This window comes from Pelophylax lessonae, assembly GCF_965119305.1.
Source record: "Pelophylax lessonae genome assembly, chromosome: 1".
Classification (NCBI taxonomy): Eukaryota; Metazoa; Chordata; class Amphibia; order Anura; family Ranidae; genus Pelophylax; species Pelophylax lessonae.
In genome coordinates, this window is record NC_138768.1 from 139,439,111 (window position 1) to 139,461,953 (window position 22,843).

At 40.7% G+C, this 22,843-nt stretch overlaps 1 protein-coding gene across 1 annotated transcript in view; it reads right to left on the bottom strand.

The window, feature by feature from the left end:
- Positions 1 to 22,843, bottom strand: part of MCCC2 (methylcrotonyl-CoA carboxylase subunit 2) — a 195,081-nt gene that overhangs the window by 13,931 nt on the left and 158,307 nt on the right. The window contains exons 15-16 of the mRNA XM_082275349.1: positions 16,004 to 16,118; positions 10,404 to 10,489 (exon numbers count right to left, since the gene is read on the bottom strand). Of these exons, the coding sequence (XP_082131475.1) occupies positions 10,404 to 10,489; positions 16,004 to 16,118 (201 nt within the window). The remainder of the gene's footprint in view (positions 1 to 10,403; positions 10,490 to 16,003; positions 16,119 to 22,843) is intronic.

Genomic DNA, 22,843 nt, shown 5'->3' on the forward strand with positions numbered 1-22,843 from the left:
ATCAAGCTAACAGACAGTATAGGTAGTAGGGATATCAAGCCCTTGGTACAGTCAGTCCTAAGCAGGCCATCCAACACACTCAAATTCACAAATGTCAAAAATAGGGAACTAAAACGCACTTGACTTACATGATGCAGTTGTAGGTAATAAAAAAACGTTTGATTGCTCAACAAAAATTTCAACTGTAGCTGCCGAAAAGACTTAAAACCTCCTTCCCCATATACAGTAAAAGTGAGAGAGTAGAGACCAGTTTTACAGGAGTGAAAGCCCTGCAGATTAGCCAGTTCTGGCAGGGAACAATTAGCCCAGATAGGTGTAAGCCTTAAAGGACCTCCAATACATTGTACTTAGTTGGTAACATCCCAAACTTTCCCCATAAGTAAAAACAGCACGCAGTGGACCAGCAAAAAGATTTGTACTGTATAGGCGTTTCTAGTGAAGGAGGTGCAGTGGATTTTGGCCCCCATAGGGTATATAAGAAGAGCGTGAAACTGCCGCTGTCTAAAGTTCATTAAAACATTGCATCCGATGGTAGGAAATACATACGGCATTCGGATCAGAGAGGCCTCCTAGAACCTTGGAATATTGCAAGGTCTCTAAGATTATCTTAGGGGGTCTATTTTTCCAGATCAAGTCTGGAAATACAGCATTAATAGGTTTTAAAAATTTTAATTCAGATAGGTGTATATAACAGCTGGGTCATCCCGATTATGCTATTTTTCTGAAAATAACAGATAATGTTAGTTTAAACCATGTCATCCTGATCAGTTTGATTATCTATTAATTATATTATACAATATTTACATTTCTACCGAAAATAGGGAGTCGAATGAGATTAATTAATTTCAAAAAATTCTAGGGGAAATATGAATACCCAAATAGCAATATATTGCATTAGTTTGAAATGGAAAAAAGAACTGGGACCTCCCTGGAGAGAATCTAAAGGAATATACCAATTTTTGGCCCAGTATCAGCTAAATGGTGTAAGGTATCATCAGCATATAATGCCTTTTTTTCCTGTACAGTTCCCCTCCTGAACTGCATGACCCAAACTCTTCTCCACTCTTTTTTTTAATAGAGTGTGAAATTAATGCAGCCTTAAAGACCTCAGTTTTATAAATAGGACTGCTGTGACAAGGTTCCTCTTCAAACGGGAGCTCTAAGTGCAGGACAGGTAGTTGGCAGCTGCTAACTTGATCATATTTACTTACTAGTTGCTGGGCAAAACCTGGGTTTAGATGTCATAGATATACCATAAGCCTAACTTTGTCCAAAAATGAAATCTTATGTGCTTATGTGAGCTTGTAGGTTGGGGCATCTACTTATTTATCTTCTACAAACCTCAATGGCAAGCTTTACCCATATTTTTTTGCAGCTTTGCCCAATCATACAAGCTCAAAACAAAGGAACTACTTCCCTGTTTTTTTTAAAAGGATCCAATGGGGACCATGAGTTCACTATTTAGCTTTGTAAAGGCTACAACACCTCATAATTCTGGTGAGCATTTTACTCCCCAGATCCTTAAAAAGCATAAGTAGCTAGCATTTTATCTAACATGCAAGCAAAAAAATCAAAGCTCAAAATCAGTTGCTCCTACACTTTTTTTTTTTTTTTTTTACTAAGGGCCTGACTGAGCCAAGCCTTTGCCACCGCTGTATCTAATAAGAGAGCCAAAGAGGCCAGAAAGGGCACTCTCATTGGACAGAGGGATGACAATTGGCTTAGGCAAAAGATCTGCTGACAAGTCCACGTTGAAGGGTAAGAAAAGGTTTTAACCCTCCCCTCTCCCAAATCTCTATACTTACCCTAGATCTTGATGTGGAGCACTGTGGCAATATCTATATTCCTCACCAGCTTCTGTAACAGGTGTCCACAAGTGTGCAGTTCAGCTTGATAGACTGTTTGGGACTGGTAAACATACAGGATCCAATCCATCTCCCAGCTACATAGGGGTCATTGGGGACCAAAGTGCACAAGAGTGGACACAGAGTGAAGAAGCTGGTAAGGAATATAAACACTGCCATGGTCTCACTGGCAAGACTGAGATAAGTATTGAGCTGTGAGAAGGAGGTGGGTTAAGGAGATTAAAAGGGTGAATATTTGTTTAAATCTCTTTAAAGTGAAACTTCATCCCCTCCCATCCCCATCATTTTTTCCCTCCTACCCTTTTCCACTGGTATAATACAGAATTTACATACTCACCCAGCCAGCAGATTCAACATCATCCTGCTAGTCACTATGCCACTGTCACACACTGGGTTCCCACGCTGCCATGTTGGTTGCTGACGTCACTGGAAGCCCCTTGCTGGTTCAGAAAGCCTAGCCCCTGATGATGTGCTGCCCACCTTTGGCCATATGAATGAAGATTGAAGCATTCTGGAATATGTCATGTACATATGCCAGGCGGCTTCAGAGCATAGAAGACGTAATTCTTGCCTAGGAAAAAAAGGCACCCGAGGGGATGGAGCATACATAAAAAAAAGTAAAACAATACATTGTGGAGGGGGAGAAGTAAAATGATGACTAGTGCATCAGATGGGTGAAGTTCCACTTTAGTTCTCAAGTCCATTTATAGCAGGGTTTGTTAACCAGGGGTAGAACTGGATCTCTGAACTAAAAAAAAATAAAACAGGATTCTCTGCATTAATTAACCTGAAAAAAGTGGAGAAATTGTTTTGATGTGTCTGCATGTTATCATAGTGAGTAAACTGTACCTCAAATCTATATTTCAAAATAGTAGCAACATCTCAATATTTATTTTGTGTATTTGGGATTCCTTATTTTTATATAAATAGAAGATCCATCTGATTTTCCTTCAGCTGTTCTGGTGATATTCTGAAGCACCGGCTTGCTGGATTGTGGACCTATGTTTCTTGCCTACACATTGAAAGGCTCCAGGGTTTGTGAATGATGTGGTGAAAAAATACTACTTGCTTTCTCAGAATCGTAATTTCTGTACTGGGTCCTGGAGGCTTTGTAGAGCTTTGGGTGGGATAAAGCCTCCATTCCTAGATCCACATCTTACCCGGTGGCAAGAACTCATTAATCTCAGCTGTTGACTAGACATTTTATATATGTGAGCTGCATGATGATCAGGGCTTGCTCTCTCTCTGTTGTAGGATCCGGTCGCTGAATGAAAAGGCTGACCAGTGACAGAATACTAAAAAGCTACAAGTGTTGTTTGGAAAAAGATATATAATAGATAGATACTCAACAATATCCCTATATATATATATATATATATATAGTAGCGCAAACTTGTCAAGAAGCAAGTGCCAAAAAAATACTGTGCCTACTGCACAAAAGTCCGAAATGCAATAAATGTCACATAGGCAGCAGGAAGAAGTTCAGAAATGACTCAAACAGTCCATATTCCTTCATTCTATCTCCTGGGATGATAATGTACAAAGACGTGTTTCTTAAAAGGATCACCACCACCACCGTGCTCCAAGGGGGGAGGAGAATTTCCCACTCACCAGATGCTGTGGCCCAACCCACTTTCGTGTTTGAGCATTCAGGCTTATAATGATGGTCACTGGTCCAGAGTATCCACAACAGGAATCACACCAGCACAGTCAAAAAAAGCTCAGCAGCATATGGGGAGGAGAGAACATAATCCCAATAGCGTGATACCGTTTAAAAGGGTTTTATTAAATAAAAAATAAAACATAAGGTAACACACTCACATGTCTTGTATGTCATCAAACGCAAAAAAACAGTCACGAATAGGAGAGGGATGCCCTTCGGGAGATGATGTCCAGGCTCCACGCCGTGGACGCCGCGCCTTCTGGGTAATCCGAACTCCTCTTACACAGCCTGGTTACACCGCCTGGTCACGCCCCGACGCGTTTCGTGATTTCCACTTCTTCCCCGGGAGCGTGACCGCGGCGGCTTGGCGCCGCGTGGGTTGATGGGCATGGGTATTTAAGGTTACCGCCAAGCCGCCGCGGTCACGCTCCCGGGGAAGAAGTGGAAATCACGAAACGCGTCGGGGCGTGACCAGGCGGTGTAACCAGGCTGTGTAAGAGGAGTTCGGATTACCCAGAAGGCGCGGCGTCCACGGCGTGGAGCCTGGACATCATCTCCCGAAGGGCATCCCTCTCCTATTCGTGACTGTTTTTTTGCGTTTGATGACATACAAGACATGTGAGTGTGTTACCTTATGTTTTATTTTTTATTTAATAAAACCCTTTTAAACGGTATCACGCTATTGGGATTATGTTCTCTCCTCCCCATATGCTGCTGAGCTTTTTTTGACTGTGCTGGTGTGATTCCTGTTGTGGATACTCTGGACCAGTGACCATCATTATAAGCCTGAATGCTCAAACACGAAAGTGGGTTGGGCCACAGCATCTGGTGAGTGGGAAATTCTCCTCCCCCCTTGGAGCACGGTGGTGGTGGTGATCCTTTTAAGAAACACGTCTGTACATTATCATCCCAGGAGATAGAGTGAAGGAATATGGACTGTTTGAGTCATTTCTGAACTTCTTCCTGCTGCCTATGTGACATTTATTGCATTTCGGACTTTTGTGCAGTAGGCACAGTATTTTTTTGGCACTTGCTTCTTGACAAGTTTGCGCTACTATATATATATAGGGATATTGTTGAGTATCTATCTATTATATATCTTTTTCCATATGTTTTAGTTACGTAGCTGCATAGCCAATTTATTTATTGGTGAGTGGTCCTCATTTGAAGCGCTTGGGATAGCTTATACCTTTATTTGGTTTTCGGTGGGCATTTAAGCTGTCATATTATATACAAGTGTTGTTTGTTTAGTTAATGGTTTGGATGAACAAATGGTTTGTTTTATGCTACCGGCTTGCTGTACAATAGCCCTCCTGCAATAAAACTATGTTTGTTTTCTGCCTTACTGAATAAAAGTGCTTGAAAAAACTGCTTGGACTGTTCCTGGGTGTCCCTGTCTTGTGCATGGTTTGCAATTTCCAGTACCAATTAGGCCTGCACCCCTCCTTACACTTCCATTTATCCATCTATCAAGTAAAACCAAGCTATTGACCTATTTTGATGCCATACTGGTACCAAATAGGATGGTCAATGATGGATTTGAGTCTGGTGAAGAGGTTATGGAGATATATTAGGCAATAAAATGGGGGTCTAGAATTAAGTAAAAGTGTTAAGAACCCTTTAATATGTAATATTACTGGGGAGGATGTGTTTTATGAATTACTTATGCAAATGTACAAGCACAATAGTTTTCCTTCAAAACTTGAAAAAGCATGCTGCACAGGCCAGTTCTCTAAAGCAACCATTCAGATAATGACTAATTACAATAAACAGCTCATATGTGGTTTCTATAGTTTACTACACACCACTATAGGTCTATATTAATAATAATATATACCATGCCATAGTACTGCTGATTAAACAATTCATATGCATTTTGCTTTGAAGGACACCAAAGCTGGCCATACATTAAATTATCTAATTGTACAATCTAATTGTACAATTATCTAGTTGTACAATATAATAGGACGACACATCCAAATAATGCATCTAACTTGTATCAAATCAGGCAGGCCATTGCACTACATAGTTGATGGTAGAGCTAAAGGAGATTGTACAACCAGACTGTATAACGTATGGCAACCTTAAGGATTCAATTACATGGGCAGCATATATAGGAACCTCGGTCTGGTCGATGTTCCTACTGCTTTTCTGGGAAAGGGGGACTAAGCAAATTAATGGTCTTGTGCTGTTCAACTGCATACACAGTTCAGTTTGGTATGGCATAACATGTTAAAAACAATTTTTTTCTGAAATGGCCAGATGCATCTTGACATGTTTTATTCAGACTTGAAGATTTTTGGAAATGCCATCAATTTCCAAAAGTAGTTCAGCTGAACTCGCACAATTTCAAACCTGCCACCAATAAGAACGTACCCTTAACCTCCTTGGCGGTATTCCCAAGTGTGGCTCGGGGTTAATTTTCAGTACCAAAAGCGGTAACCCCGAGCCACGCTCTGGATTACTCCACAATGTTACTCAGCTTTCCTGCGCTCCCCCGCCGTCCTCCCCGTCTCTCCCTGCTCTGTGCACGGCCGACTGCCGGCACTTGCCTTCCCGTTTCCTCCCTGCAAGCGTTGAGACGCAGGGCGGTGGAACCGGCGCCAAATTCAAAAGTGTAAATACACTAAATCCCTGGTCCCCAACCCTGGTCCTCAGGGCCCACTAACAGGCCAGGTTTGCAAGATAACTGAAATACATCCCAGGTGATATAATTTGCTGCTCAGTGATTGCATTACTCTAGTCTGCATCTCCCCAAGGTAATACTTAAAATCTGGCCTGTTAGTGGGCCCTGAGGACCGGAGTTGAGGACCACTGCACTAAATGACATGATACAAAGCTGTGATCCTAATGGATTACACTATTTAATGCGATTTCAGCACAGGATTGCACCTGGATACTTTTCCAGTGCCCTGCCTGTGCTTTTCCAGTGCTTTGTGCCTGGAAAATTTTTAACAACCATGGCGTCCAAAAAGCGTTTTTTTTTGGGCAAACGCACTTTAAGACTAACTGGAAAACAGCGACAGCGAAACTGAGTTACTTGAAGAAATGAGCGATAGCGATTCGTTGGAAAATTCATCATCAGGTACGGAAAGTGACGACAGCGATGATTCTGATGTCTCTTTCTGGCACATAGCTTGTGGAATTTGGGAAATATATCAAATGATTCTTCAGAATTTCCAACGGAGCTATGTGCCAGAAAGAGACATCAGAATTGTCGCTGTTGTCACTTTCCGTACCTGATGACGAATTTTCCAACGAATCGCTATCGCTCAGTTCTTCAAATAACTCCGTTTCGCTGTCGCTGTTTTCCAGTTTGTCCAAAATCGCTTTTGCCCAAAAAAAAACAAAAAAAAAACACTTTTTGGACGCCACGGTTGTCCTCAATTTTCCAGGCAAAAAGAACTGGAAAAGCACAGGCAGGGCACTGGAAAAGTCACCAGGTGAAATCCTGTGGTAAAATGGCATGATACAGTGTAAAATTCGTTAGGATCACAGCTTTGTATCATGCCATATAGTGTATTTACATTTTTGAAAATGCCGCCGCTTCCACCCCCCTGCGTCGCAACGCTTGCAGGGAAGGGAACCGGAAGAAAGGTGCCAGCATTAGCCGAGCACACAGCGGGAGGACGACGGGGGAGGACAGCACAGGAGGATGGCGGGGGAGAACAGTGGAGGACGACGGCGGGGGAGGACAGCAGAGGAGGAAAGCGGGGGATCGCAGGGGAAGGGGAGTTTTAAAATGTAAAACAGATTTCCATGCAAAACAATGTACCGCTTTTAGCAGAGAAATGTGGACATAGTCATACCGCCAGGGAGGTTAAAGAAAAAACTCCAAATGCCTGTATAAGCAGCATTTTATGCCCAGTGTGCATGATGCTTTAAAAAGACTCTTTAAACATTTAGCCTTCATCCAACCTAGAGATCGTGATTTACACGTTATAAAAGTCTTTCTGGAAACAGTCCGAAGAGATACTCTGTAATTTAGTGAAATTGATCAGCACATGTAAAGAGATGTAAACAGCCTAGTAAATACTAATAGGTTAACAGATTGCTAATGACCCTCATAAATATAGGCTGTTCAATGAATGTTAGCCTTTAATTTGATTTATAATTAAAGACATGAAAATACTCAGAAGACAGATATTGATGAGCCAGATGAGGTAGGAAAAGACTGCACTGCAAGAGTGGAACAATATCACTGAAAAAGTGTCTACCTATCTAAATCTAAAAGAAGGAAACTGGGAATAAACTGTGCAGTAGCCATCCATAATGGTCATTCAATTGTTATCCTAACAGCAGAACTAAAGTCCCCAAGATTTTCCTCTCCAGCATTCCAGCATCCCTCACTGGCATCTTCTAAGTGCCGGGCTGCGGCCACCTACATTGGTCAGCGCGAGATGAAATCACACCTGCACATACCTTAACTGGAATATAAACTGAGCTGTGCTTACATTCAAAGGAATACAATGAGAGCAGGTCTATAGGTTTATTTTATTGCAGAAGAGACATTCTACATCTCTCCTGCAATAAAGAGCCTGCCTGGGTGCAGTTTTCAATGGATGTAGCATTACATTTAATATTTCATAGTAAGTAAATATGTGTCGTGGAATGTATAGGTGTAACATATACAGGTATGTATTACCTGGTACAGGTATCACAGCATTCTCCCTGAAAATGCTTTTATCTGCTTTTCTCTTCAGAAGTATAGGGGCATCTTTGTACGGGTACTATCCAGGGTTAAAAGTGTGGGGGAAAGCAACATGTTTACCCAACTTCTCTTCTACCTTCCAGCACACTTACTCCATTCCCTTTACTACACCACTGCTCTGCGAGCTGCTGGGGGAAAACCTGTGCCCCCATGTGCCAATTGGCAAACATCAGCACTGTCATGTGGGAGGAAGTGGAGCAAGTCACATGCTAGCCCATATTGGAACCTATCAAGTATTTTTCTTCGCTGCTGGGGGAGCAAGGTAAAGGTGGTTGTAAAGGCTCAAGGTTTTTTCATTTCATGTTCTTCTGTGTGCATCAGCCCCACTAATACTTACCTGAGCCCCATCGTGATCCAGTGATGTGCATGAGATTCTCGGCTCTCTGGGGACTCTCCCTCCTCACTGGCTGAGACAGCAGAGGGATTCATTACCTCCTGCTGCTGTCAATCACAGCAAGTGAGCCAATGAGATGAGAGAGGGGGTGAGAGAGGGGGTGGGGCATTATCATCACTTTAAGAGAACATGTTGCTTTGTCTTACATAGGTTAAAGAAAAGTATTATTTTACATGCACTAATATAGAAAATAGACCACTCTGGCTCAGTATTTGCACTGCCTTGAAAATGTGTGCACATAAAAATGTGTAACCATTTTTAGCATGTTTTGCTGGATTGCTAGAACTACAAATAACACCACTTTAAATTAGACAATGGGGTTGATTTACTAAAGGCAAATACACTGTGGTGCACTTGCTCCAGAGCTTAGTAAATGAGGTAAAGCTTCACTTTGCAAAGAATACCTAATTACATGCAAGGAAAATAAAAACTGCTTTTTTGCTTGCACATGACTTGATCAAAACCAGCAGAGCTTCCCCTTATTTCAGAGCTCCCCCTCAGGTCTAGAGCAACTGCACTTGCAGTGCACAGTATAGCCTTTAGTAAATCACCCTCCCCTGTGTATGAACCTTTCATCTCTAGCACACACCTCCTACCTGGGTGATATTGTGGGGCTTTTAATTCTTTTTTATTTATTCCCTCTCTGTGGTTTGAATTGCTGGCAGTTCCGTGTTTTGGAGAGTTCAAGGGACACCCCCATAATTGAATAGTTGTCACTTTTAGATCATGGAAAGGTCTCTGCTTTTTCACCTGGATTCTCAGATTCCACACACTACAGGGGAATAAGCACACCACGGGCTAATTTCTGTTCTTTTCCCCATAATGCTTTTTTCCAAAATGCTCATGCTTAAAGCGGAGTTCCAGCCACAAAAAAAAAATTTCAATGAACATACCCCCGGGACAGTCAGGGCTAGTAAATTCCACAATGGCTAGCCTCTGATCTGTCCCGGTTCGCACTTACCTTTTAGGAGAAATACTCACTTTTAAAATTTCTTCTCCAGTGCTGCCATCTCAGGTGTGGGCAGCTTGAAGCCAGCGCGATCCTCTTCTGCGTCCTCTTCTGTCCCATGATGCACTGCGCCAGCCCCGCCGTCACTTCCGGGGCCGCAGCGTCATCCCTGCACAGCTTCTGGGCATGCCCAGAAGCTGTTTAGCAAGGTATGATGCGCCTGAACCAGAACTGACGTCGGGGCCGGTGCAGGAGCATTGATTCCTGGGAGTGATGACGTTCAGCTTCCAGGAATCACTGCAAAGCGGAAGTGACGGCGCGGGCCGCGTGGCCGTGGGAGGAAGTGGAATTAAGGTGAGTATTTTTTTTCTGCAATTACAAGGTAAGTAAAAAAAAAAAAAAAAAATCGTAACTTCCCATTTCTTTTTCAGGTGACAAATAGGGAGCGGATGGCCCAAAATCAACTATGTCGATTTTGTGGCCGGATCTCCGCTTTAATGAAGTCAGAATACATAACTTTGATGTCCTCCCTGGTCTTCCATCTCTCTCTCCCTCCCTCCAAATGCACAGCTGGGTAGGCTTGTAAACAACACTTTGGGGCATGACCACAAAAACAAAATTAAAAAAAATTAAAATCATAAATTTAATAAAGCACCAACTTGGCTAATATAAAAATTTACAACACAAATTTGTGAATAAACTTTTTCTGATTCCGAAATACTGTAACTGGCCAAGAAGATCCTAGCAAACCAACAGAAACACTCCAATTTAGTATATAGTTCAAACATGGGCAGGTCTATATTGTATTTCTGATGTCTCACCTTGCACTTGAGTAATATGGATTTCCTTCCTCCTCAAATCTTTTGATTATGGGTTCCTTCAGAGCAGCTTCTTCTTTTTCTGAAAACTAATAAAGTAATGCATTATAATTAAATCAAGAAGTCTTTATATATTTTAATAACCAGCCTGTTATGGCTGTACAACAGAGAATGCTAGTCCTTGGAACAAACATCATAAGACAGGGTACCCAGCTACAATCCAAGCTCTTGCATTAAATCAGTGTAAATGTTGTGCACATTTGTGTCACTTCACAATGGAGGAAGGATGTAGTCATAGGCAGTTGGTATCTGATGAGGAGGGTCATTCCAGTTGACAAGGGGATGCCTTTAAGCAGATTTTTCATCATTAATTGAACTTTCTTTCATTCAAATTAAATATTGAATCAAGCACTGTGTAGCTCACAAAGAAATTATTTAAAATTGTTTTTGGTGATGTAATTGGACGTAAACACATTGCTAGCTTGTAACTGTTCACCAAGGAAATGAAAAGCCTGCTCAGTGTATCATAGAACATGACCACAGGGCAAAAAATTACATTTGTAATATGAATGCAAACAAGCAGACACATTCTAACATAATATAAAATCTTAGGTTATGAAACTGGCATGGGGCCTAAATGAATCTATCAAAATGAGTAAAATGCAATACCTTCAAAGCCTGACAAACGGCTGATTTTATTGCATGTTTTATTAACAGTGTCACAAACTGGTCCTTTTGATGTACAAAGGAAAATAGATGGAAGAATACCAGCTCAATATAGTAGATAGTCAAAATCGATATTTATACTAGGAAAAGCTACCTGCTAAAGATCAGTCACTTTATGAAATACCTTTGATTATGTACAGTGCATCTGGAAAGTATTCACAGCGCTTCACTTTTTCCACATTTTGTTGTTACAGCCTTATCCCAAAATGAAATAAATTCATTATTTTCCTCAAGATTCGACAAATAATTTCCCTTTTAATGACAATGTGAAAAAAGTTTGCTTTAAATCTTTGAAAATGTATTAAAAAAAATAAATAAAAAAAAAACATGTACATAAGTGTTCACAGCCTTTGCTCAATACTTTGTTGAAGCACCTTTAGCACCAATTACAGCCTCAAGTCTTTTTGAGTTTAATGCTTCACGCTTGGCACACCTAGTTTTGGGCAGTTTCTCCCATTCTTCTTTGCAGGACCTCTCAAGCTCCTTCAGGTTGGATGGGGAGCGTCCGTGCACAGTTATTTTCAGATCTTTCCAGAGATGTTCAATAGGGTTTCTGCCTGGGCTCTGGCTGGGCCACTCAAGGACATTCACAGAGTTGTCCTGTAGCCATTCCTTTGTTATCTTGACTGTGTGCTTAGGGTTGTTGACCTGTTGGAAGATGAACCTTCGCCCCAGTCTGAGGTCCAGAGTGTTCTGGGGCAGGTTTTCCCTTGATCCTGACTAGTCTCCCAGTTCCTGCCACTGAAAAAATCCCAACAGCATGATGCTGCCACCACCATGCTTCACTGGAGGGATGGTTTTGGCCAGGTGATGAGCAGTGCCTGGTTTCCTCTAGACATGATGCTTGCCATTCAGCCCAAAGAGTTCAATCTTTGTTTCATCAGACCAGAAAATGTTGTTTCTCATGGTCTGAAAGTCCTTCAGGTGCCTTTTGGCAAACTCCAGGCATGCTATCACGTGCCTTTTACTGAGGAGGGGCTTCAGTCTTGCCACTCTACCATACAGGTCTGATTGGTGTATTGCTGCAGTGCTGCAGATAGGATTGTTCTTCTGGAAGGTTCTCCTCTCTCCACAGAGAAACCCTGGAGCTCTGTCAGAGTGACAATCAGGCTCTTGGTCACCTCCCTGACTAAGGCCCTTCTCCCCCGATCGCGAAGTTAGGCCGGGCGGCCCACTCTAGGAAGAGTCCTGGTGGTTCCAAACTTCCTCTTTTTATGGATGATGGAGGCCACTGTGCTGATTAGGACCTTCAATGCTGCAGAAATATTTCTGTACCCTTCCCTAGATCTGTGCCTCGATACAATCCTGTCTCGGAGGTCTACACACAATTTCTTGGACTTCATGGCTTGGTTTCTGCTCTGACATGCACTGTTTACTGTGGGACCTGTTTTAGACAGGAGTGTGCTTTTCCATATCATCTACAATGAAAGTACCACAGGTGGACTCTAATAAAGTTGTAGAAACATCTCAAGGGTGACCACTGGAAACAGGATGCACCTGAGCTCAATTTTCAGTGTTATGGCAAAGGCTGTGATTACATATGTACATGGGATTTTTTTTGTTTTTAATAAATTTGCAAAGATTTCAACCAAACTTCTTTCACTTTGTGATTATGGGGTATTGTTTGAAGAATTTTGAGGAAAATAATGCATTTAATCCATTTTGGAATAAGGATGTAACATAACAAAATGTGGAAAAAGTGAAGCACTGTGAACGCTTTAGCAACCGGATTTCATTCTACTGTAGTCAGATCAGTAAAAACAAATTATGAATCTAATTAGTCGTTGTGGGTTACTGCACTTCTATCCTATGCCGAACTCACATTTTCAATTTTTCCCTCTCTAGTGGCATCTTCCCCCTCCCCTCTAAACTTCTAGAATGCTTAGTCTACAACCATATTAGCTCCTACCTCAGTGAAAATAACCTTCTTGACCCCTTACAGTCTGGCTTTCACTTGCAGCACTCCAAAGAAACTGCCTTTTCTGTTTTTTGAGAAGGAGCTAGTCTCCCTTCTCATTGGCCTACCTCTCCATAGGCTATCCTCTCTTCAGTCTATCATGAATGCTGCTGCCAGACTTATTCACCTTACCATCCGCTCAGTGTTTGCCACCCCTCTCTGACAATCCCTATACTGGCTCCCAATCGCCCAGCGAATTCAATTTAAAATACTAACCACAACATACAAAGCCATTCAAAACTCTGCCTTGAGCTACATTACCAATCTGTAACAATAGTTTGTGTATCACCCACCTCCATGCTACCAAGATCCATACTTTCTTAGATTGTGAAAAGAACTGGAATGTACATTTACCCCTATCTAAAAAAACACAAATTCCTCAAACTGACCCATGTGTCATCTATAAACAAAGAAGCTGCAAATTTAAATGTTTGAAATTTACTTTTGAAATTATTTTTTAAAATTTTTAAGATTTTACAAGACTTTAGAGTTTAGGTTTAGATCTACTTTAAGGGGTGCAGCTTTCAGGTTTCATCGGTGGACACAGTGTATGGTGTGTCACAAATATGGATTCAGTAGTTTTATCAAGTTTGCATTACATGCTTTCTTGTCTTGTTACCAAAGGTACTTTTTTGTTAGCAACACACAGTAGAGCAGTGCTATCATCTGGGGACTACTTTTGCTGGTTTTGCTGACAAATCTTTTTATATCTTACAGTACAAGTATACATCAGGTTGTTTTTTGTTTGTTTTAAAAATCAGATAACTGACCAAATCGATTTGAACATAATATTATGCGGCGCTATCACTGGATCAGTAACCTAAAATAAGATATCATCAGCATATGCTGAAAGTTTGTGACCCTTTGATCTGATGTATATACCCTGTACATCAGGGTTGTGGCTAATTTTAAAGAATAAAGATTTAATAATGATTTAATAACGAAGGCAAACAGCAGTGATGACAACAGGCTCCCTTACCGTGTCTCATTTTCTATAGAAAAATATTTACATTAACCACTTGCCGACCACCAGCAGTACATATACTGCGGCAGGTCGGCTCTGTCCCGCATAACGACGTAACTGTACGTCGCTTCGCGGGGCCGCGAGTGGGGGCACGTGTGTCCATTTGCCACAGAGGAGAATGATCTGCGGGTCCAGAAGCCACGAATCCTGCCGGGCACCCGCGATCGCTCCCTGTGGAGACAGAACGGCGGTCTGCTGTTGTAAACACGACAGACCGCTGTTCCGCCAGCTATGAACACAGGGCTTCTGTGTTGCTCCTATTTAGGAATACAGGCCCCTGTGTTCATTCCATAAGTACATCCCCCACACAGTAAGAAAGCACCAGCTAGGGACACATTTAACCCTTTGATCGCCCCTGGTGTTAACCCCTTCCCTGCCAGTGTCTTTAGTACAGTAACAGTGCATATTTTTAGCACCGATTACTGTAGTCATGTCACTGGTCCCCCCCCCAATAGTGTCAAAAATGTCAGTTAGGTGTCCGATCTGTCTGCTGCAATGTCGCAGTCCGCTAAAAATCGCTGATCGCCGCCATTACTAGTAAAAAATAAATATGACATAAATCTTTCCCCTAGTTTGTAGACACGATAACTTTTGCGCAAACCAATCAATATACACTTATTGTAATTTTTTTAACCAAAAATATGTAGCAGAATACATATTGGCCTAAAATGGTGAAATAATTTGTTTTTTACATTTTTTTTTTATTGGGAATGTTATATAGCAGAAAGTGAAAAATATTGTGTTTTTTTTCAGAATTGTCGTCTTTTTTTTTTGTTTATAGCGCAAAAAATAAAAAATAAATAAATCGCAGAGGTGATCAAATGCCACCAAAAGAAAGCTCTATTTGTGGGAAAAAAAAGGACATCAATTTTATTTGGGTACAGCGTCGCATGACTGCAATAACGCAGTGCCAAATCGCAAAAAATGGCCTGGTCATTAAGGGGGAAAACCTTACAGTCCAGAGGTGGTTAATATTTACCCATTTGCCTGGCATTTTATTTATGTTTGTTTGATTGGTGCAACATCAAGTAAACATGTAAAACCACTTGTGATCCATAAAAATATATCAATCTCCTATTACCACCACTTAAGCCATAACAGCTGAAGTATCTGAGCTCCATATCAAGAAGACAATGTGTTGTGCATCTCAAAGTAATTTTTGGAAGCGCTAATTAGCAGGCAGATGGTAAAGGAAAACTGAATAACAATTTTTAACAGCTAATAAATGTTTATACAATTTTGAGTTAGTAGCTCAGCATTTGAAGAGTTGTTGGGAAGTTTTTATTTTAGTTTCATTCCTATATTAAAAGCAGCTGCAATGACTCAGAGACCACTTTGGGGAACACTTTTGTAACGCAGCAAAGACTGCTTCTAATATCGTGTCTGATTAAACACTTACGACAGACTTGATAATAGGGTACAGACAGAGGTTACCATTCACCCAAAGCAATCAGTAAAAATATTGTTTTCATCTGTCTGCAATCTTAAACCAGTCCCTGACTTTGGGCATACAGTGTACGCCCCAAAAAATATCATCATAGTGCCTTAAGCCTACGCTGTATGCCCTGGACTCTGTTGGCGAGTCCTGCCTGTCTTTTGGACAGCCAGACCTACCTCTGTATAGTTGCAAACAGCATTCATCTCTTTCAGAGTGACCTGTTTGGAATGTAGATATGCTTTAATCTATTTAGTCAACTATAACTACCCCTATGGAAGACCTCTGCACAATTTTTCACAGTTCTTACCATACTGAACCCTGTCCAATTGCTGATGTTAAACCCGTTTTATCTAGTCGCAATGAATGCCCATATGTCATTACTACTGAAGGTAAAGTAATCATCTTTACACTGAATTGGCTGTATTTACTAAATATATGGCTTGCTTTCTAATACTTACTGTCTTTCCTTCTCTTGCTTTCTGATCTTTAGCAATTGTAGCCAACACTGTAGCCGCTTGTTCACCACCCATCACTGAAATTCGAGCATTAGGCCACATGTAAAGAAAACGTGGGCTGTTAAAAGGAGAACAGTTGTTAATATATGAAATTGTATTGTTGGTAATTCTGCTGTGTATATATATATATATAATATATCTCTATTCCCTGGTGCCTAACCTGCAGCCTTTTGGCACCTTTTGTGTGGCCCTCAGGGCCTCTGCAGTCACTATCAATGTTTACCTATGTCCCTTTTTATAGCAGTGATTTCTAGCCACCTCATGTAATGGGTCTCCAACCTATGACTGTCTTCTTAACCATCTCTTCAGTCTCCAACAACTCCTAAAACCTTGTTCACTGTCTGACGGTCTCCTGCATCATGTCCCCATTCTCTGATCGTCTCTTGTATCATGTGGGTAGTCTTTGACCATATCTTCTATTGTGTCGGTAGTCTTTGACCATCTCTTCTATCATGTCGCTAGTCTCTGACCTTCTCTTGTATCACGTCCACAGTCTCTGACCATCTCTTGTATCATGTCAGTAGTCTCTGACAAGCTCTTGTATCATGCTCAAAGTCTTTGACTATATCCAGTTATAGGTCTGCTGTTTCTGATGATAAATATCAATTTACTTGTGGCCCTTTGGTGATGTCGTTGAGGCCCTCCATATCGAAAAAGTTGACCACTACTAATTTAGAGAAATCAAAAGCTCGGTCTATTAAACATTTGATGCACAAAAAAAAGCACACATTTATTAAATTCGATTTTCAAATCACTGAAAATGAAAGGTGCTGTTAAAACTCCCATGGGAGTGAGCTCATAATGCCCTCCACTCACACTATGGCCTAAATCCTTTGAGTGACAGGACTTTGTTTAACCATGAAGACTGAGGGCAACTTGTGGTGAAGAGGTAATATGGGGAAAATCTCTGGACTGAAGATGAGTATTGTACCCTCGGCTGCCTGCGGGAATCATAAAAAAATCCCCGATTGGGTCTCTGAAGACCCAAAATTCCACTTGACTGGACATACATGTTGCAGTTGTTTTAACAAATGACTTTATTCTTCACAGAATAATTAAAAAAAAATATTTGCTTTGAATGCCCACACATACAGCCTGAAAACCTTATCAGTTCAGACCATTACAGGAAACCTTTACTAAGAGAAATACAAGCTACCGGTCTTTGACTTCAGTGCCTTCTGAGCAACTGACCCCAAAACCATGCAATCGTGAAGAATAACAAAAAACATTGTAGAACAATGTAAAAAATAAATAAATAAAAATAATAAAAAACGTTTCAGAAAATCTCAAAGCATCCCCATCCCCCGTGATTACACACAAATGCACATGTAGGTTTGGCATGCATATGTAGACTGCACCACACATGAGGTATCGCCACAAACTTCAAGTGAGAGCAATCATTTTAGTGCCAGAGCTCATGTTTAACTCTAAATTGATAACCTGTAAAGGCTTTTAAAGCATCACCTAAGGACAATTTTAGGTACCCTAGTTTGTCACCATTTCATAGGCATGCACAATTTTAAATCCTAACATATTTGGTATCTATTTACTCGATGCAATATCATATTTTGCATTTTACCAAAAACGGAGTATCATGTATGTGTGCACTGAAAATTTGTGTTTGTTAAAATGCATATATTGCGTGGCATTAAAAAACAGCTACCAATGTATTCTCCAGGGACTCTGCTTTCAGAAAATGTATAATGTTTGGGGGTTCTAAGTAATTTTCTAGCAAACAAATGCAGATTTTAACATGTATGTGATAAATTAAAAAAAATGAAACGGTTGGCTAGTGGTTAACCACTTAAGCCCCGGAGGATTTGGCTGCTAAAGGTCCAGACCCCTTTTTTCAACTTGGCACTTCGTGACTTTAACTGATAATTGCGCGGTCATGCAATGCAGTACCTAAACGAAATTTACGTCCTTTTTTTCCCACAAACAGAGCTTTCTTTTGGTGGTATTTGATCACCTCTGCGCTTTTTATTTTTTGCGATATTAATAAAAAAAGAGCGAAAATTTTGCAAAAAAATGACATTTTCAACTTTGTCTTTTAAAAAATATCCAATATACTCAATTTATGTCATTTTTTTTGGCCAAAATATATTTAGCTACATGTCTTTGACAAAAAAAAAATCAATGAGCGTATTTTTATTGGTTTGCGCAAAAGTTATAGCGTCTACAAACTATGGTGTAAATACTGAAATTTACGAAGCTTTAATTTCTGACTGCCTATCTCATTTCATGAAGTGCTAAAATGGCGGGGCAGTACAAAACCCCCCCAAACTACCACTTTTTGGAAAGTAGACATCCTAAGGAATGTTCTGAGGGGCATGTTGAGCTCATTGAATATTTTATTTTTTTGTCACAGGTGTTTGAAAAATGACAAAAATAATTTTTTTTTTTTTTTTTACACAAAGTTGTCATTGAAATGATATATTGCTCACACATGCCATGGGTATATGTGTAATTACACCCCAAAATATATTCTGCTGCTTCTCCTGAGTACAGGGATACCACATATGTGAGACTTTTTGGGAGCGTAGCTGTGTACGGGAGCCGGAAAACAAATCACCACCATCAGAATTTCAAAGGGCGTACATTTTTCATTGCATTTTCTCACTACCTATAACGGTTTTGGAGGCCCTGAAATGTCAAGATACCACAAAACCCCCCCAAATGACCCCATTTTGGAAAGTAGACACCCCAAGCTGTTTGCTGAGAGGCATGGTGAGTCCATGGAATATTTTATATTTTGCCACAAGTTTCGGGAAAATTACAATTTTTTTTTTTAATTTTTTTTTTTTACACAACGTTGTCACTAAAAGATAAATTTCTCACACATGCCATGGGTATATGTGGAATGACACCCCAAAATACATTCTGCCACTTCTCCTGAGTATGGGGATGCCCCATGTGTGAGACTTTTTGGGAGCCTAGCTGTGTACAGGACCGCGAAAACCAATCAACACTCTCAGGTTTTCTAATGGCGTAAATTGTTCATGTCACCTCTGCACTACCTGTCGCAGTTTCGGAGGCCCTAAAATTCCAAAATAGCACAAAACCCCCCCAAATGACCCCATTTTGCAAAGTAGACACCCCAAGCTATTTGCTGAGAGGCATGGTGAGTCCATGGAATATTTTATATTTTGCCACAAGTTCCGGGAAATATATATATATATATATATTTTTTTTTTTTTTACACAAAGTTGTCAGTAAATGATATATTGCTCACACATGCCATGGGTATATGTGAAATGACACCCCAAAATACATTCTGCTGCTTCTCCTGAGTACAAGGATACCCCATGTGTAAGACTTTTTTGCAGTCTAGCCGCGTACAGGACCCCGAAAACCAATCTGCACCTTCTGGCTTTCTAAGGGCGTAAATTGTTGATCTCACTCCTTACTACCTATCACACTTTTGAAGTCCATAAAAGGCCAAGATGGCACAAAACCCCCCCAAATGACCCCATTTTGCAAAGTAGACACTCCAATCTATTTGCTGAGAGGCATGGTGAGTATTTTGCAGCTCTCATTTTTTTTGGAAAATGAAGAAAAAACAGGAAAATGCATTTTTTTTCCTCTTTTTTCAATTTCCAAAACTTTGTGACAAAAAGTGAGATCTGCAAAACACTCAACATGCCTCTCTGCAAATAGCTCAGGGTGTCTACTTTCCAAAATGGGGTCATTTGGGGGGGTTTTGTGCTATCTTGGAATTTTAGGGCCTCCGAAACTGTGATAGGTAGTCAGGAGTGAAATCAACAATTTACGCCCTTGGAAAGCCTGAAAGTGGAGGTTGGTTTTCGGGGTCCTGTACTCGGCTAGACTGCAAAAAAGTCTCACACATGGGGTATCCCTGTACTCAGGAGAAGCAGCAGAATGTATATTGGGGTGTCATTTCACATATACCCGTGGCATGTGTGAGCAATATATCATTTACTGACAGCTTTGTGTAAAAAAAAAAAAAAAATATATATATATATATATTTCCCGGAACTTGTGGTAAAATATAAAATATTCCATGGACTCACCATGCCTCTCAGCAAACAGCTTGGGGTGTCTACTTTCCAAAATGGGATCATTTGGGGGGGTTTTGTGCTATCTTAGAATTTTAGGGCCTCCGAAACTGTGATAGGTAGTCAGGAGTGAAATCAACAATTTACGCCCTTGGAAAGCCTGAAAGTGGAGGTTGGATTTCGGGGTCCTGTACTCGGCTAGACTGCAAAAAAGTCTCACACATGGGGTATCCCTGTACTCAGGAGAAGCAGCAGAATGTATTTTGGGGTGTCATTTCACATATACCCGTGGCATGTGTGAGCAATATATCATTTACTGACAGCTTTGTGTAAAAAAAAAAAAAATATATATATATATATATATTTCCCGGAACTTGTGGTAAAATATAAAATATTCCATGGACTCACCATGCCTCTCAGCAAACAGCTTGGGGTGTCTACTTTCCAAAATGGGGTCATTTGGGGGGGTTTTGTGCTATCTTAGAATTTTAGGGCCTCCGAAACTGTGATAGGTAGTCAGGAGTGAAATCAACAATTTACGCCCTTGGAAAGCCTGAAAGTGGAGGTTGGATTTCGGGGTCCTGTACTCGGCTAGACTGCAAAAAAGTCTCACACATGGGGTATCCCTGTACTCAGGAGAAGCAGCAGAATGTATATTGGGGTGTCATTTCACATATACCCATGGCATGTGTGAGCAATATATCATTTACTGACAGCTTTTTGTAAAAAAAAAAAAAAAATATATATATATATATATTTCCCGGAACTTGTGGCAAAATATAAAATATTCCATGGACTCACCATGCCTCTCAGCAAACAGCTTGGGGTGTCTACTTTCCAAAATGGGGTCATTTGGGGGGGTTTTGTGCTATCTTAGAATTTTAGGGCCTCCGAAACTGTGATAGGTAGTCAGGAGTGAAATCAACAATTTACGCCTTTGGAAAGCCTGAAAGTGGGGACTGGTTTTCGGGGACCTGTACTCGGCTAGACTGCAAAAAAGTTTCACACATGGGGTATCCCTGTACTCAGGATAAGCAGCAGAATGTATTTTGGGGTGTCATTTCACATATACACATGGCATGTGTGAGCAATATATCATTTAGTGACAACTTTCTGTAAAAAAACAACAAAAAAAAAAGAAATAATAATTTTCAAGACACTTGTAGCAAAATATAAAATATTCCATGGACTCACCATGCCTCTCAGCAAATAGCTTTGGGTGTCTACTTTTCAAAAAGGGGTCATTTGGGGGGTGTTTGAACAGTCCCGGCATTTTACGCTCAATCTTAGCCACACATCACCCACTCTTCTAACCACTTGAAAACCAAGCCTTTTCTGTGCCTTTTTGTTTACATGAAAAAATATTTTTTTTTTACTAGAAAATTACTTTGAACCCCCAAACATTATATATTTCTTTAAAGCAGAGGCCCTATAGAATAAAATGGTGGATGTTGCAATTTTTTTTGTCACACGGTATTTGCGCACAGATTTTCCAAACGCAATTTTTGCGAAAAAAATACATTTTTTTAAAATTTATTGCACAAATACACTATATAATTCCAATTTGTTTGGTAAAATTTAAAAGATGATCTTATGCCGAGTTCATAGACACCTGACATGACATGCTTTAAAAATTGCGCACACCTGCGCAGCGGCAAAAACGTACGTACATTTTTAAAAACCTTTAAAAGTCTCTACAGGTTACCACTTTAGACTTACAGAGGAGGTCTACTGCAAGAATTACTGCACTCGATCTGGCGATCGCGGCGATACCTCACATGCATGCTGAAATTGCGGTTTACATATGACACTAGACCAACGCGTGCGTGTGCCATTGCGCGCAAGCACGGGGGAAAGGGGGCGGAGCTCGATTTTTTTTTTTTTTTTGCTCTTTTATGTTATTTTGACACCTTTCCTTTAATTTTTTTTTTTTTTAAATCATTTTTATTGCTATCACAGTGAATTTAGATATCCCCTATGATAGCAATCGGTAGTGACAGGTACTCTTTTTTTTAAAAATTGGGGTCTTTTATACTCTAGATCTCTCCTCTGACCTTAATGCTTCTGACCACGCCAAAATTGGTGTGATAAAATACTTTCCCAATTTCCCAATGGCCCTGTTTATTTCTGGCGAAAAAGAAGTCATGAAATGCTCGTAGCCTCCGGCATCTTAGGCCATAGAGATGATTGGAGCCATTCTAATCTTCAATTAGCTCTATGGTTAGATAACTGAACCACCGGCTGCACTCTCGGGTTAACCGGTGGGACAGGAGAGCCCGAGAAAAACCACGGAAGGCTGCGGAAGGCGGCGGTGGGGGGGGGGGGGGCCCCTCCCACTGCATGTAAAAGCAGTCTAGCGGCCAATTACCTGCTAGGATTGCTTTTACATGTAAGCCGACCGCTGGCTGTAAAAAACGATACCAAGATGATGCCTAAATCTGCAGGCATCATCCTGGTATAACCACTCAAAGTCCAGCAACGTACCAGTACATTGCTAGTCCTTGTTTGGCATATAGGTTTTTTTTTTTTTCATGCAGCCTGTGGGCTGAACGGAAAAAAAGAGAACCTATCAGAAATCAGCACAAGAATAATGCGTAGTATTACTCATCATTAACCGCCCAAACAACCACCCACTGAATTTAATGATGGGTATACACGGCACTATCCACGTATACCAAAATAGGATTTTAACTGCAGTGCTGAAATCAGAAAATCACCACAGCTGCTATCAGCAAAGGTATCCATATATGCTGAGCGCAAACGCTGT